This window comes from Oncorhynchus clarkii, chromosome 9 (assembly GCF_045791955.1).
Source record: "Oncorhynchus clarkii lewisi isolate Uvic-CL-2024 chromosome 9, UVic_Ocla_1.0, whole genome shotgun sequence".
NCBI classification, from domain to species: Eukaryota; Metazoa; Chordata; class Actinopteri; order Salmoniformes; family Salmonidae; genus Oncorhynchus; species Oncorhynchus clarkii.
In genome coordinates this window covers 79,498,835-79,512,459 of record NC_092155.1, presented here as the reverse complement: position 1 = coordinate 79,512,459, position 13,625 = coordinate 79,498,835, and the positions used below count along the sequence as shown (strand labels likewise).

Genomic DNA, 13,625 nt, shown 5'->3' with positions numbered 1-13,625 from the left:
GGAAACCAAACAGGAAGACAGTCCCCAGACACCTTCAGCCATAAGGGGAAGATTGGGAGGAAATCCAGGAAATGCAACAAGGTGATCCCACAGTAAGTCCGGTCAACACAGCAGTCAAGAATAAAGTGAGACCAGCGAGAGACCAGCTTAGGATCATGGAAGCTCCTGGCAGGAAACTTCTTGGCGAATAGGAAAGGCTGTGTTTGCACCAAGGGTTTCTCTTCAGAAGGCTCCTAGATCCTAGAGATTAGGAGGAAATGTGGCAGTTGGTAGTGTCAGAATCACTGCAGCTCCAGGTATATGAAGCAAAGCACAACCATGGAGGTCAATTTGGAGAAAGGAACACCATTTCAGCGATGCGTCAGAGTTACTACTGGCCTGGTATACTGAAGAATGTCCAGGCATGGGTGAAACAATGTAAACGATGTGCCTTGGCTAGAGACATGTTCCCTATGGAAAAGGAACCCATGACTTGCAGCAATGTGTCGGCACCAAGAGGTTGTGGCCCTGTACTTCACGCTGTTGGAGAGGACAGCAAATGGATTTGAGAATGTCTTGGTCTTAATAACAGACATGTTTTGTAGGTTCACCATAGCGGTGTTGATGAAGAACCAGACAGCTCACACTACGCCGTGTTGCAGTATCAGATCAAATATTATGATTGTCCAGCAAGATTACATTCTGACCAAGGGAGGAGTTTTCATGGAACTATGTGATCTGTATGGTATCGGTAAAATGTGCACTAGCCCCTACCACCCCCAGGGAAATGGTCAGTGTGAAAGGTTCAACTGTAAAATGCATGACATGTTGAGAAAACTGCCCCAGGTCAAGAAGCGGAAGTGAAAGGATCACCTGCTGGAGTTGGTGATGGCGTACAATAATCAGAACCACTCATCTACTGGATAACCCCCGTCCTACCTCATGTTCGGGACTGATGCTCACCTACCCTTTGATGTGCTGGGAGGTGAAGAACCCAAGGAGGCCACAGTTGAAAATCAGGATGACTGGGAATGGGAGCACTACAAAAGTTTGAGCTCGTGCCACAGCCGAAGAATCATCAAGGAGGAAGAAAAGGACCTCAGGGGCCCGGATCCGGCCAGGGACCCACGTGCTGCTTCGTAATCATAAACACAGAGGCAGAAACAAGATCCAGGATAAGTGGGAATCGATGCCCTACATTGTGGTGAAGAGGAACCGTGCAGAGCTGCCGGTAGAGGGACGAGGAAACCCCAAGGTTTTCCTCACAGGGAGCAAATCAAACCCTGCACTTTCAACATCCCAGCAAGGAGACAAAGACTCCAGATGGGCACAGAGGAAAATGAAGTTGACCCTATCGACTCCATTTGGATTTTGCATTCTTGTGCTAGCAGGGGTGCTGCAAACGGAAGTAGAAGAGCCTGAGTTGATGTCAGGGGAGGAAGAGGTACCTCTTGAGGAGAAAGAAAGAAAGCATGCACACAGAGACTGAGGCGTTGCAGGGTCCACGACGGTCTATTTGTGGGGCGTAATTCTCATCATCCACTGTTTGCATCAGGGGAATAGACATGGATGGGCCTGGGTGGACAGAGGCCCACCCACTGGGGAGCCAGAACCTGGCAGGCCCACCCACTGGGGAGCCAGGCCCTGGCAGGCCCACCCAATCAGATTTGTAAAGAAATATATATATCCAGGCAAGTCAGTTGAGAAAAAAATCTTATTTACAATGACAGCCTACCAGGGAACAGTGGGTTAACTGCCTGTTCAGGGGCAGAATGACAGATTTTTTTTACCATGTCAGCTCAGGGATTGTTGGCACACACCCTCGTATAATTTTTCAGTGGCTATATACAGCTAGAGATGCAGTCATGTGGTTAGCTAGCAAGAACTTGAACAACTGTTATTCAGTTAGCATATCTCTTGCGTTCGCCAATTCACTCTGGCTATCTACTCTGATTTCAGAGTACTCTTGTCTGAGTGTGCCAGAGCGCAGAATAACTGACGAATATATGAACGCTCAACACCCGCTAGATATTACCGGGGTCAGTAAGCCAAAAAAAAAGTATGATTTAGTCAAGAATGCTGTAGATAACATGAAAACAGCCTAACCAGCTCTGCTATGGTGAGTAAAATGGTCAGAGTGAGGTGTTCTCTCATTTGTGTCTGGAAGTAGCTAGCTAGCAAGCTTAGACAACTTTAGCCAGTTAGCTTGGATGCTTGGTTGGGACCAGCATGCATTGGCGCGCAAGTTGCTGAAGGAGGAGGAGTCTACAATTCCTCATAGTTTTATTTACTGCAGTATCTACTAATTGTCCAAACGCACAGCCACTTTCCCTCTCTATATTGGTATAGAATTTTAACAAATGCCTTGGTATATGCAATTCCCAAATGTTCGAAGAATTTATGAAAATTTGAAAATGACCATATCTACGTGGTCGCTTGTCAGAACATGTTTGATAAAGTGGCATTCTTCCTGGGGGATATGAATATGATAATATAATAATAATATATGAACAGATTTTAATCAGATTTTATGTTGCTAAAATTCGGTCAGTTCCACTTGAAATGCAACAGCAACACAAGTTATTTAGCAACAGCAAGTGTGCTGCAATAAACAGTTTCACTCACCAGATGATCATATGAAACATAACTTGAAAATGGAGAAGCTAACTAATTAGCATTAACATCCTCTTTGATAACAGCTGCTGCAGACTAGCCTACAACAAAAAGCTAGCTAGCTAGACTGTGGGAAAACTACTGCTCGCATTTGTGCAGTGACCTGTTTGTTGGCCTTCAAGATGGCAGAAGTTTCTATACGTTTCTGTAAAAACCCATTAAGTCAAAATGTGATTGGGTGATTCCACTGTCACCCCCAAATGTTGCCCTAGTACAGTTGAATGGCAGATGCCTTTATCTAGATTCTGATGGCCTAGATTTATCTCCCCAGAGACCAGCAAAGAAAAATCCTGTTAACCCTTTATTTTCCAACATAAACTGAAAAGATTAAATCAGAACATCATTGACAATTATAATATATTATAATCATTATTTAATAAATCCTTAGCCCTTCTCTGAAGGCGTAGAAGGCCCGTTGTTTCACACTGTGTTTTTGTTTGTAGTCATTTGTAGAGTGGTTGTTTTTCTCCCAGAATGCATTTTTTTTTACTATTTAGAAAGTCTAAAGAATCCATATGTTGTTCTGAAATATGATTGGACAAAATTACAGTTATGGACTCACGCTTTTCTGCTCTCAGTCTGCCGCCCCACTGCTGTCCAAAAAAAACATTGCTGCACGTCTGAAGTTCGCAAAAGAGCATCTGCATGTTCCACAGCGCTACTGGCAAAATATTCTGTGGACAGATGAAACTACAGATGAGTTGTTTGGAAGGAACACACAACACTATGTGCGGAGAAAAAGAGGCACAGCACACCAACATCAAAACCTCATCCCAACTGTAAAGTATGGTGGAGGGAGCATCATGGTTTGGGGCTGTTTTGCTACCTCAGGGCCTGGACACCTTGCTATCATCAATGAAAAAATGAATTCCCAAGTTTATCAAGACTTTTTTCAGGAGAATATAATGCCGTCTGCCAATTGAGGGTCAACTGAAGTTGGGGGACGCAACAGGAAAACGACCCAAAACAGAAGTAAATCAACAGAATAGCTTCAACAGAAGAAAATATGCCTTCTGGAGTGGCCCAGTCAGAGTCCTGACCTCAACCAGATTGAAATGCAGTGTCCTGACCTCAACCAGATTGAGATGTAGTGTCCTGACCTCAACCCGATTGAGATGCAGTGTCCTGACCTCAACCCGATTGAGATGCAGTCTCCTGACCTCAACCAGATTGGGATGCAGTGTCCTGACCTCAACCCGATTTAGATGCAGTGTCCTGACCTCAACCCGATTGAGATGCAGTGTCCTGACCTCAACCCGATTGAGATGCAGTGTCCTGACCTCAACCAGATTGAAATGCAGTGTCCTGACCTCAACCCGATTGAGATGCAGTGTCCTGACCTCAACCCGATTGAGATGCAGTGTCCTGACCTCAACCCGATTGAGATGCAGTGTCCTGACCTCAACCCGATTGAGATGCTGTGGGATGACCTCAAGAGAGCGGTTCACACCAGACTTCCCAATAAATGTCTGAACTGAAACAGTTTTGTAAAGAGTAATGGTCCAAAATTCCTCCTGACTGTTGTGCAGGTCTAATCCGCAACTACAGAAAATATTTGGTTGAGGTTATTGCTGCTAAAGGAGGGTCAATCAGTTATTAAATCCAAAGGGTTCACATACTTTTCCCACCCTGCACTGTAAATGTTTACACGGTGTGTTCAATAAAGACATGAAAACATTGTTTGTGTGTTATTAGTTTAAGCAGACTGTTTGTCTATTGTTGTGACTTAGATGATCAGATCTAATTTTATGACCAATTTATGCAGAATCATTTTGAAAAGAATGGGCAAATGTTGCACAATCCAGGTGTGAAAAGCTGTTAGCCTCCAGGAAGAGGGAACGCAACACCCTGCTACAACTGAACTCCCCGTGGAGGTAAAGAGGTATGGGACTGTAGGTGGAGGTAGAGAGGTATGGGACTGTAGGTGGAGGTAAAGAGGTATGTGACTGTAGGTGGAGGTAGAGAGGTATGGGACTGTAGGTGGAGGTAAAGAGGTATGTGACTGTAGGTGGAGGTATAGAGGTTTGGGACTGTAGGTGCGAGTAAGGAGGACAAGACAGAGAGAGTGGTACCGTTTACAAGGAATTTATTCCGTCACAAGGTAATATGGGGAAAAGGGGCTGGACGGAACAAAAGCAAAGAAAGTAAATCTCAAAGCCCCCCCCCTCTCCTATCTTACCTGCCTACCCACTACTTACCTAACCTACCCTCTCCTACCTTACCTGCCATCCAATACTTACCTAACCTACCCTCTCCTACCTTACCTGCCTACCCACTACTCACCTTACCTACACTCTCCTATCTTACCTGCCTACCCACTACTTACCCTCTCCTATCTTACCTGCCTACCCACTACTTACCTAACCTACCCTCTCCTATCTTACCTGCCTACCCACTACTTACCCTCTCCTATCTTACCTGCCATCCAATACTTACCTAACCTACCCTCTCCTACCTTACCTGCCTACCCACTACTTACCTAACCTACCCTCTCCTACCTTACCTGCCTACCCACCTAATTTAGCACCACCTGGTGCCCTAACCAAAATACAGGGGGTGGTCCGCCCAGGTCTACCTAGTGTGTCTAGACAGTGAATATACTATGGGTATATGTATGCCCGCAGGCCTCTAGCCTAAGCACTCCCTTGGTGCCTTCCCCTTCACCCCTGGGAACAAATTAAACAGAATAACAAATATCAGTAAACAATTCCAATGATCAAAACCACTGCATCCTATTGGCACACGCATACCTCAGAAGCTACACAATGCTTAACAAAACTCTGAGCAACAACTAACACAGAATCTCTCTCTCTCTCTCTCTGTATCTCTCTCTCTGTGTGTCTCTCTCTCTCTCTCTCTCTCTCTCTCTCTCTCTCTCTCTCTGTGTGTCTGTGTCTCTCTCTCTGTATATCTCTCTCCCTCTCTCGCTCTCTGTGTGTGTGTCTGTGGCTTTCTCTCTCTCTCTCTCTCTCTCTCTCTGTGTGTCTGTGTCTCTCTCTCTGTATATCTCTCTCCCTCTCTCGCTCTCTGTGTGTGTGTCTGTGGCTTTCTCTCTCTCTCTCTCTCTGTCTCTCTCTCTCAATTCAATTCAATTGACTTTATTGACTTGGCAAGTTCTTTATTACTTACATTGTCAAAGTATACATATCGAAAAATAAATATAAAATAAAAATGTATAGTTATATATAAAATATCTATATATTTATATCTAAATAAATGGTGGGACCAACAGCAATAATAATAGTAGTAGTGCACATGGAATTACCATTAAAAACAACTTTAACAACAATATTAATGAGAACAACAATACATTAAAGCATGGTAGTAGACCAGTCAACATGACTGAGAAGACACATGACCTGGTAGTAGACCAGTCAACATGACTGAGAAGACACATGACCTGGTAGTAGACCAGTCAACATGACTGAGAAGACACATGACCTGGTAGTAGACCAGTCAAAATGACTGAGAAGACACATGACCTGGTAGTAGATCAGTCTCAACCTGACTGAGAAGACACATGACCTGGTAGTAGACCAGTGTCAACATAACTGAAAAGACACATGACCTGGTAGTAGACCAGTGTCAACATGACTGAGAAGACACATGACCTGGTAGTAGATCAGTGTCAACATGACTGAGAAGACACATGACCTGGTAGTAGACCAGTGTCAACATAACTGAAAAGACACATGACCTGGTAGTAGACCAGTGTCAACATGACTGAGAAGACACATGACCTGGTAGTAGATCAGTGTCAACATGACTGAGAAGACACATGACCTGGTAGTAGACCAGTGTCAACATGACTGAGAAGACACATGACCTGGTAGTAGACCAGTGTCAACATGACTGAGAAGACACATGACCTGGTAGTAGATCAGTGTCAACATGACTGAGAAGACACATGACCTGGTAGTAGACCAGTCTCAACATGACTGAGAAGACACATGACCTGGTCGTAGACCAGTCAACATGACTGAGAAGACACATGACCTGGTAGTAGACCAGTGTCAACATGACTGAGAAGACACATGACCTGGTAGTAGACCAGTCAACATGACTGAGAAGACACATGACCTGGTAGTAGACCAGTGTCAACATGACTGAGAAGACACATGACCTGGTAGTAGACCAGTGTCAACATGACTGAGAAGACACATGACCTGGTAGTAGACCAGTCAACATGACTGAGAAGACACATGACCTGGTAGTAGACCAGTCAACATGACTGAGAAGACACATGACCTGGTAGTAGACCAGTCAACATGACTGAGAAGACACATGACCTGGTAGTAGACCAGTCAACATGACTGAGAAGACACATGACCTGGTAGTAGATCAGTCTCAACCTGACTGAGAAGACACATGACCTGGTAGTAGACCAGTGTCAACATGACTCAGAAGACACATGACCTGGTAGTAGACCAGTGTCAACATAACTGAAAAGACACATGACCTGGTAGTAGACCAGTGTCAACATGACTGAGAAGACACATGACCTGGTAGTAGATCAGTGTCAACATGACTGAGAAGACACATGACCTGGTAGTAGACCAGTGTCAACATAACTGAAAAGACACATGACCTGGTAGTAGACCAGTGTCAACATGACTGAGAAGACACATGACCTGGTAGTAGATCAGTGTCAACATGACTGAGAAGACACATGACCTGGTAGTAGACCAGTGTCAACATGACTGAGAAGACACATGACCTGGTAGTAGACCAGTGTCAACATGACTGAGAAGACACATGACCTGGTAGTAGATCAGTGTCAACATGACTGAGAAGACACATGACCTGGTAGTAGACCAGTCTCAACATGACTGAGAAGACACATGACCTGGTCGTAGACCAGTCAACATGACTGAGAAGACACATGACCTGGTAGTAGACCAGTGTCAACATGACTGAGAAGACACATGACCTGGTAGTAGACCAGTCAACATGACTGAGAAGACACATGACCTGGTAGTAGACCAGTGTCAACATGACTGAGAAGACACATGACCTGGTAGTAGACCAGTGTCAACATGACTGAGAAGACACATGACCTGGTAGTAGACCAGTCAACATGACTGAGAAGACACATGACCTGGTAGTAGATCAGTGTCAACATGACTGAGAAGACACATGACCTGGTAGTAGACCAGTGTCAAGATGACTGAGAAGACACATGACCTGGTAGTAGACCAGTGTCAAGATGACTGAGAAGACACATGACCTGGTAGTAGACCAGTGTCAACATGACTGAGAAGACACTTGACCTGGTAGTAGACCAGTGTCAAGATGACTGAGAAGACACATGACCTGGTAGTAGACCAGTGTCAACATGACTGAGAAGACACATGACCTGGTAGTAGATCAGTGTCAACATGACTGAGAAGACACATGACCTGGTAGTAGATCTTTCTCTCTCAACACAGGACATATCAATCTTTCTCTATTCTGAGCAACAGAACACTGGCTTTCCAAGCTTCAGAAGGAGTTGGTAATTGAAGAAAGCTGTTTCTTCTGACGAGAGGGTGGGGTTAGCTCCAATTAGCAATGGCGGACCAATCAGCTGCTTAGGGGAATTTCAGGAAGCCATCCGGAAACACACACATACAAAACCACAACACAGAACACAGAAACTGGGGAACAGATGTTATCGTTGCCAAAGGTGATTGTAACATGGATTGACTCAGGGGGTTGAATACTTATCTAATAAAGATATTAGTGGTGGGTTTTTTATGTTAAAATTTTTCTTTGGACATTAACAGTATTTTGTGTAGATCAATGACCCAAAAATGACAATTACATCCCACAACAGAATGTGGACATACTTTCTGTAGATCCTGGAACTGTTTTCAATTCCAAGAACGGATGGATATTCATCTGTCTAGGCATTAATCATGCAAAAACATTTTGCGTTTTTTTTGGCATAACTTCAGTAAGATTCAAACCTATGATCTTCTGTTCTCTATCCATGGAATTAGTCCACTGCACCACCAGGACAGCGCTAGCATGCCGTGTTTTTATAACTCATACAAAAGCTGTTCATTTTAGACTATTCAAACAGCCCTCGTTAAGATCAGGTGTAGTGTCTTCCTACCACAGAAGAAACATGGTTCTCAGAACGTTTTGTGCTAGCTGGGTATCCCTTGCACCATTTTCCAGAATGTAGTGGGAAGGTTGTATGCAAAATAACAGTAGGACAACCACACTCTGAGAAACATATGGTTCTCAGAACGTTGTGTGCTAGCTGGGGTGTCACTGACTGACTGTACTGGGAGAAAGGTTAGTGAAGTTATCCCAAGATGGTGGGTCCATAGATTTAGAATAAATTGCAACTCTTGATTGAAATATAATTATAATTTTATGGGTGGGTCTAGTCATTTGGACGATGATGTCACAGCTGGTTCCTTTTCATTCTGAAGAGTTCAAAGTCCTGGATGGAGAGATTGGTCGGGTTTGGGTCACTCACTACCGCTGGCCCATGAATAGTATGGACAACCAACACTACAGAAAGGAAATGATTCACTTGCTGAGTGTCAGTTATCTAAAGTGCATTTCTGTCAGAAACTTTGTCTGAAATTTTAACTTTACTCACTTGTCTGATTTTTTTAAAAGAGTTGATTGGCACTGAAATACTGGTTTCTTATTGGTAGGTGTGTTGATTGACAGTAATGCTGGTTTGTTATTGGTAGATGTGTTGATTAACACTGTATTGCTGGTTTCTTATTGGTAGATGTGTTAAATTGATGCTGTAATACTACTCCGTGATAGGTTAATGGATTGACTCAGTGTAAATCTTGTCTCTGATAGGTGGATGCCGCCATGCCATTTGGGTGCCTTGCCGTGCGAGATGGGCGGAACTTGGACAACATCTATGATGTCACCGATAAGTATGAGATGGGACAGGTCCTTAAAGCGTAAGTGCCATTTATATATGATCAGTAAAGACTGTAGACTGCTATACCTTCATATGATCAGTAAAGACCATAGACATTACTGCTATAACATCATATGATCAGTAAAGACCATAGACATTACTGCTGTACCTTCATATGATCAGTAAAGACTGTAGACTGCTATACCTTCATATGATCAGTAAAGACCATAGACATTACTGCTATAACATCATATGATCAGTAAAGACCATAGACATTACTGCTATACCTTCATATGATCAGTAAAGACCGTAGACATTACTGCTATACCTTCATATGATCAGTAAAGACCGTAGACATTACTGCTATAACATCATATGATCAGTAAAGACCATAGACATTACTGCTATAACATCATATGATCAGTAAAGACCATAGACATTACTGCTGTACCTTCATATGATCAGTAAAGACTGTAGACTGCTATACCTTCATATGATCAGTAAAGACCATAGACATTACTGCTATAACATCATATGATCAGTAAAGACCATAGACATTACTGCTATAACATCATATGATCAGTAAAGACCATAGACATTACTGCTGTACCTTCATATGATCAGTAAAGACTGTAGACTGCTATACCTTCATATGATCAGTAAAGACCATAGACATTACTGCTATAACATCATATGATCAGTAAAGACCATAGACATTACTGCTATACCTTCATATGATCAGTAAAGACCGTAGACATTACTGCTATACCTTCATATGATCAGTAAAGACCGTAGACATTACTGCTATACCATCATATGATCAGTAAAGACCGTAGACATTACTGCTATACCTTCATATGATCAGTAGACATTACTGCTATACCATCATATGATCAGTAAAGACTGTAGACATTACTGCTGTACCTTCATATGATCAGTAAAGACCGTAGACTGATATACCTTCATATGATCAGTAAAGACCATAGACATTACTGCTGTACCTTCATATGATCAGTAAAGACCGTAGACATTACTGGTGTACCTTCATATGATCAGTAAAGACCGTAGACATTACTGCTATACCATCATATGATCAGTAAAGACCATAGACATTACTGCTATACCATCATATGATCAGTAAAGACCGTAGACATTACTGCTATACCTTCATATGATCAGTAAAGACCGTAGACATTAATGCTATAACTTCATATGATCAGTAAATACAATAGACATTACTGCTATATCTTCATATGATCAGTAAAGAACATAGTCTGCTATACCTTCATATGATCACTGAAGACAGTTGACATTACTGCTATACCTTCATATGATCAGTAAAGACCATAGACAGATATACCTTCATATGATCAGTAAAGACCATAGACTGATATACCTTCATATGATCAGTAAAGACCGTAGACATTACTGCTATACCTTCATATGATCAGTAAAGACCATAGACTGATATACCTTCATATGATCAGTAAAGACCGTAGACATTACTGCTATACCTTCATATGATCAGTAAAGACCGTAGACATTACTGCTATACCTTCATATGATCAGTAAAGACCATAGACAGATATACCTTCATATGATCAGTAAAGACCATAGTCTGCTATACCTTCATATGATCAGTAAAGACCGTAGACATTAATGCTATACCTTCATAGGATCAGTAAAGACCATAGACATTACTGCTGTACCTTCATATGATCAGTAAAGACCGTAGACATTACAGCTATACCTTCATATGGTCAGTAAAGACCGTAGAATTACTGCTATACCTACATATGATCAGTAAAGAACATAGACATTACTGCTATACCTACATATGATCAGTAAAGAACATGGACATTACTGCTATACCTTCATATGATCAGTAAAGACAGTATACATTAATGCTATACCTTCATATGATCAGTAAAGACCATAGATATTACTGCTATATCTTCATATGATCAGTAAAGACCATAGTCTGCTTTACCTTCATATTATCAGTAAAGACAGTAGACATTAATGCTATACCTTCGTATGATCAGTAAAGACCATAGATATTACTGCTATATCTTCATATGATCAGTAAAGACCATAGTCTGCTTTACCTTCATATTATCAGTAAAGACAGTAGACATTAATGCTATACCTTCATATGATCAGTAAAGACCATAGTCTGCTTTACCTTCATATGATCAGTAAAGACCATATACATTACTGCTATACCGTCATATGATCAGTAAAGACCATAGTCTGCTATACCTTCATATGATCAGTAAAGACCGTAGACATTAATGCTGTACCTTCATATGATCAGTAAAGACCATAGACATTACTGCTGTACCTTCATATGATCAGTAAAGACCGTAGACATTACTGCTATACCTTCATATGGTCAGTAAAGACCGTAGAATTACTGCTATACCTACATATGATCAGTAAAGAACATAGACATTACTGCTATACCTTCATATGATCAGTAAAGACAGTATACATTAATGCTATAACTTCATATGATCAGTAAAGACCATAGATATTACTGCAAAATCTTCATATGATCAGTAAAGACCATAGTCTGCTATACCTTCATATTATCAGTAAAGACAGTAGACATTAATGCTATACCTTCATATGATCAGTAAAGACCATAGACAGATATACCTTCATATGATCAGTAAAGACCGTAGACTGACATACCATCATATGATCAGTAAAGACCATATACTGCTATAACTTCATATGATCAGTAAATACCATAGACATTACTGCTATATCTTCATATGATCAGTAAAGACAATAGTCTGCTATACCTTCATATGATCACTGAAGACAGTTGACATTACTGCTATACCTTCATATGATCAGTAAAGACCATAGACAGATATACCTTCATATGATCAGTAAAGACCATAGACTGCTATACCGTCATATGATCAGTAAAAACCGTAGACATTACTGCTATACCATCATATGATCAGTAAAGACCATAGACATTACTGCTATACCATCATATGATCAGTAAAGACCGTAGATATTACTGCTATACCTTCATATGATCAGTAAAGACCGTAGACATTACTGCTATACCTTCATATGATCAGTAAATACCGTAGACATTACTGATATACCTTCATATGATCAGTAAAGACCATAGTCTGCTATACCTTCATATGATCAGTAAAGACGGTAGACATTACAGCTATACCTTCATATGATCAGTAAAGACCGTAGACATTACTGCTATACCTTCATATGATCAGTAAATACCGTAGACATTACTGATATACCTTCATATGATCAGTAAAGACCATAGTCTGCTATACCTTCATATGATCACTGAAGACAGTTGACATTACTGCTATACCTTCATATGATCAGTAAAGACCATAGACAGATATACCTTCATATGATCAGTAAAGACCATAGTCTGCTATACCGTCATATGATCAGTAAAAACCGTAGACATTACTGCTATACCATCATATGATCAGTAAAGACCATAGACATTACTGCTATACCATCATATGATCAGTAAAGACCGTAGATATTACTGCTATACCTTCATATGATCAGTAAAGACCGTAGACATTACTGCTATACCTTCATATGATCAGTAAATACCGTAGACATTACTGATATACCTTCATATGATCAGTAAAGACCATAGTCTGCTATACCTTCATATGATCAGTAAAGACCGTAGACATTACTGCTATACCTTCATATGATCAGTAAAGACCGTAGACATTACTACTATACCTTCATATGATCAGTAAAGACCGTAGACATTCCTGATATACCTTCATATGATCAGTAAAGACCATAGTCTGCTTGACCTTCATATGATCAGTAAAGACTGTAGACATTACTGCTATACCATCATATGATCAGTAAAGACCATAGACATTACTGCTGTACCTTCATGTGATCAGTAAAGACCATAGACATTACTGCTATACCTTCATATGATCAGTAAAGACCGTAGACATTACTGCTATACCTTCATATGATCAGTAAAGACCATAGACAGATATACCTTCATATGATCAGTAAAGACCATAGACAGATATACCTTCATATGATCAGTAAAGACCGT

The 13,625-nt window shown here is 41.2% G+C and overlaps 1 protein-coding gene across 1 annotated transcript in view; it reads left to right on the top strand.

Annotated features, from left to right (window-relative positions):
* Positions 1–13,625, top strand: part of LOC139417634 (CaM kinase-like vesicle-associated, like) — a 120,687-nt gene that overhangs the window by 64,434 nt on the left and 42,628 nt on the right. The window contains exon 2 of the mRNA XM_071166841.1: positions 9,463–9,569. Within this exon, the coding sequence (XP_071022942.1) occupies positions 9,475–9,569 (95 nt within the window). The 5' untranslated portion in view covers positions 9,463–9,474. The remainder of the gene's footprint in view (positions 1–9,462; positions 9,570–13,625) is intronic.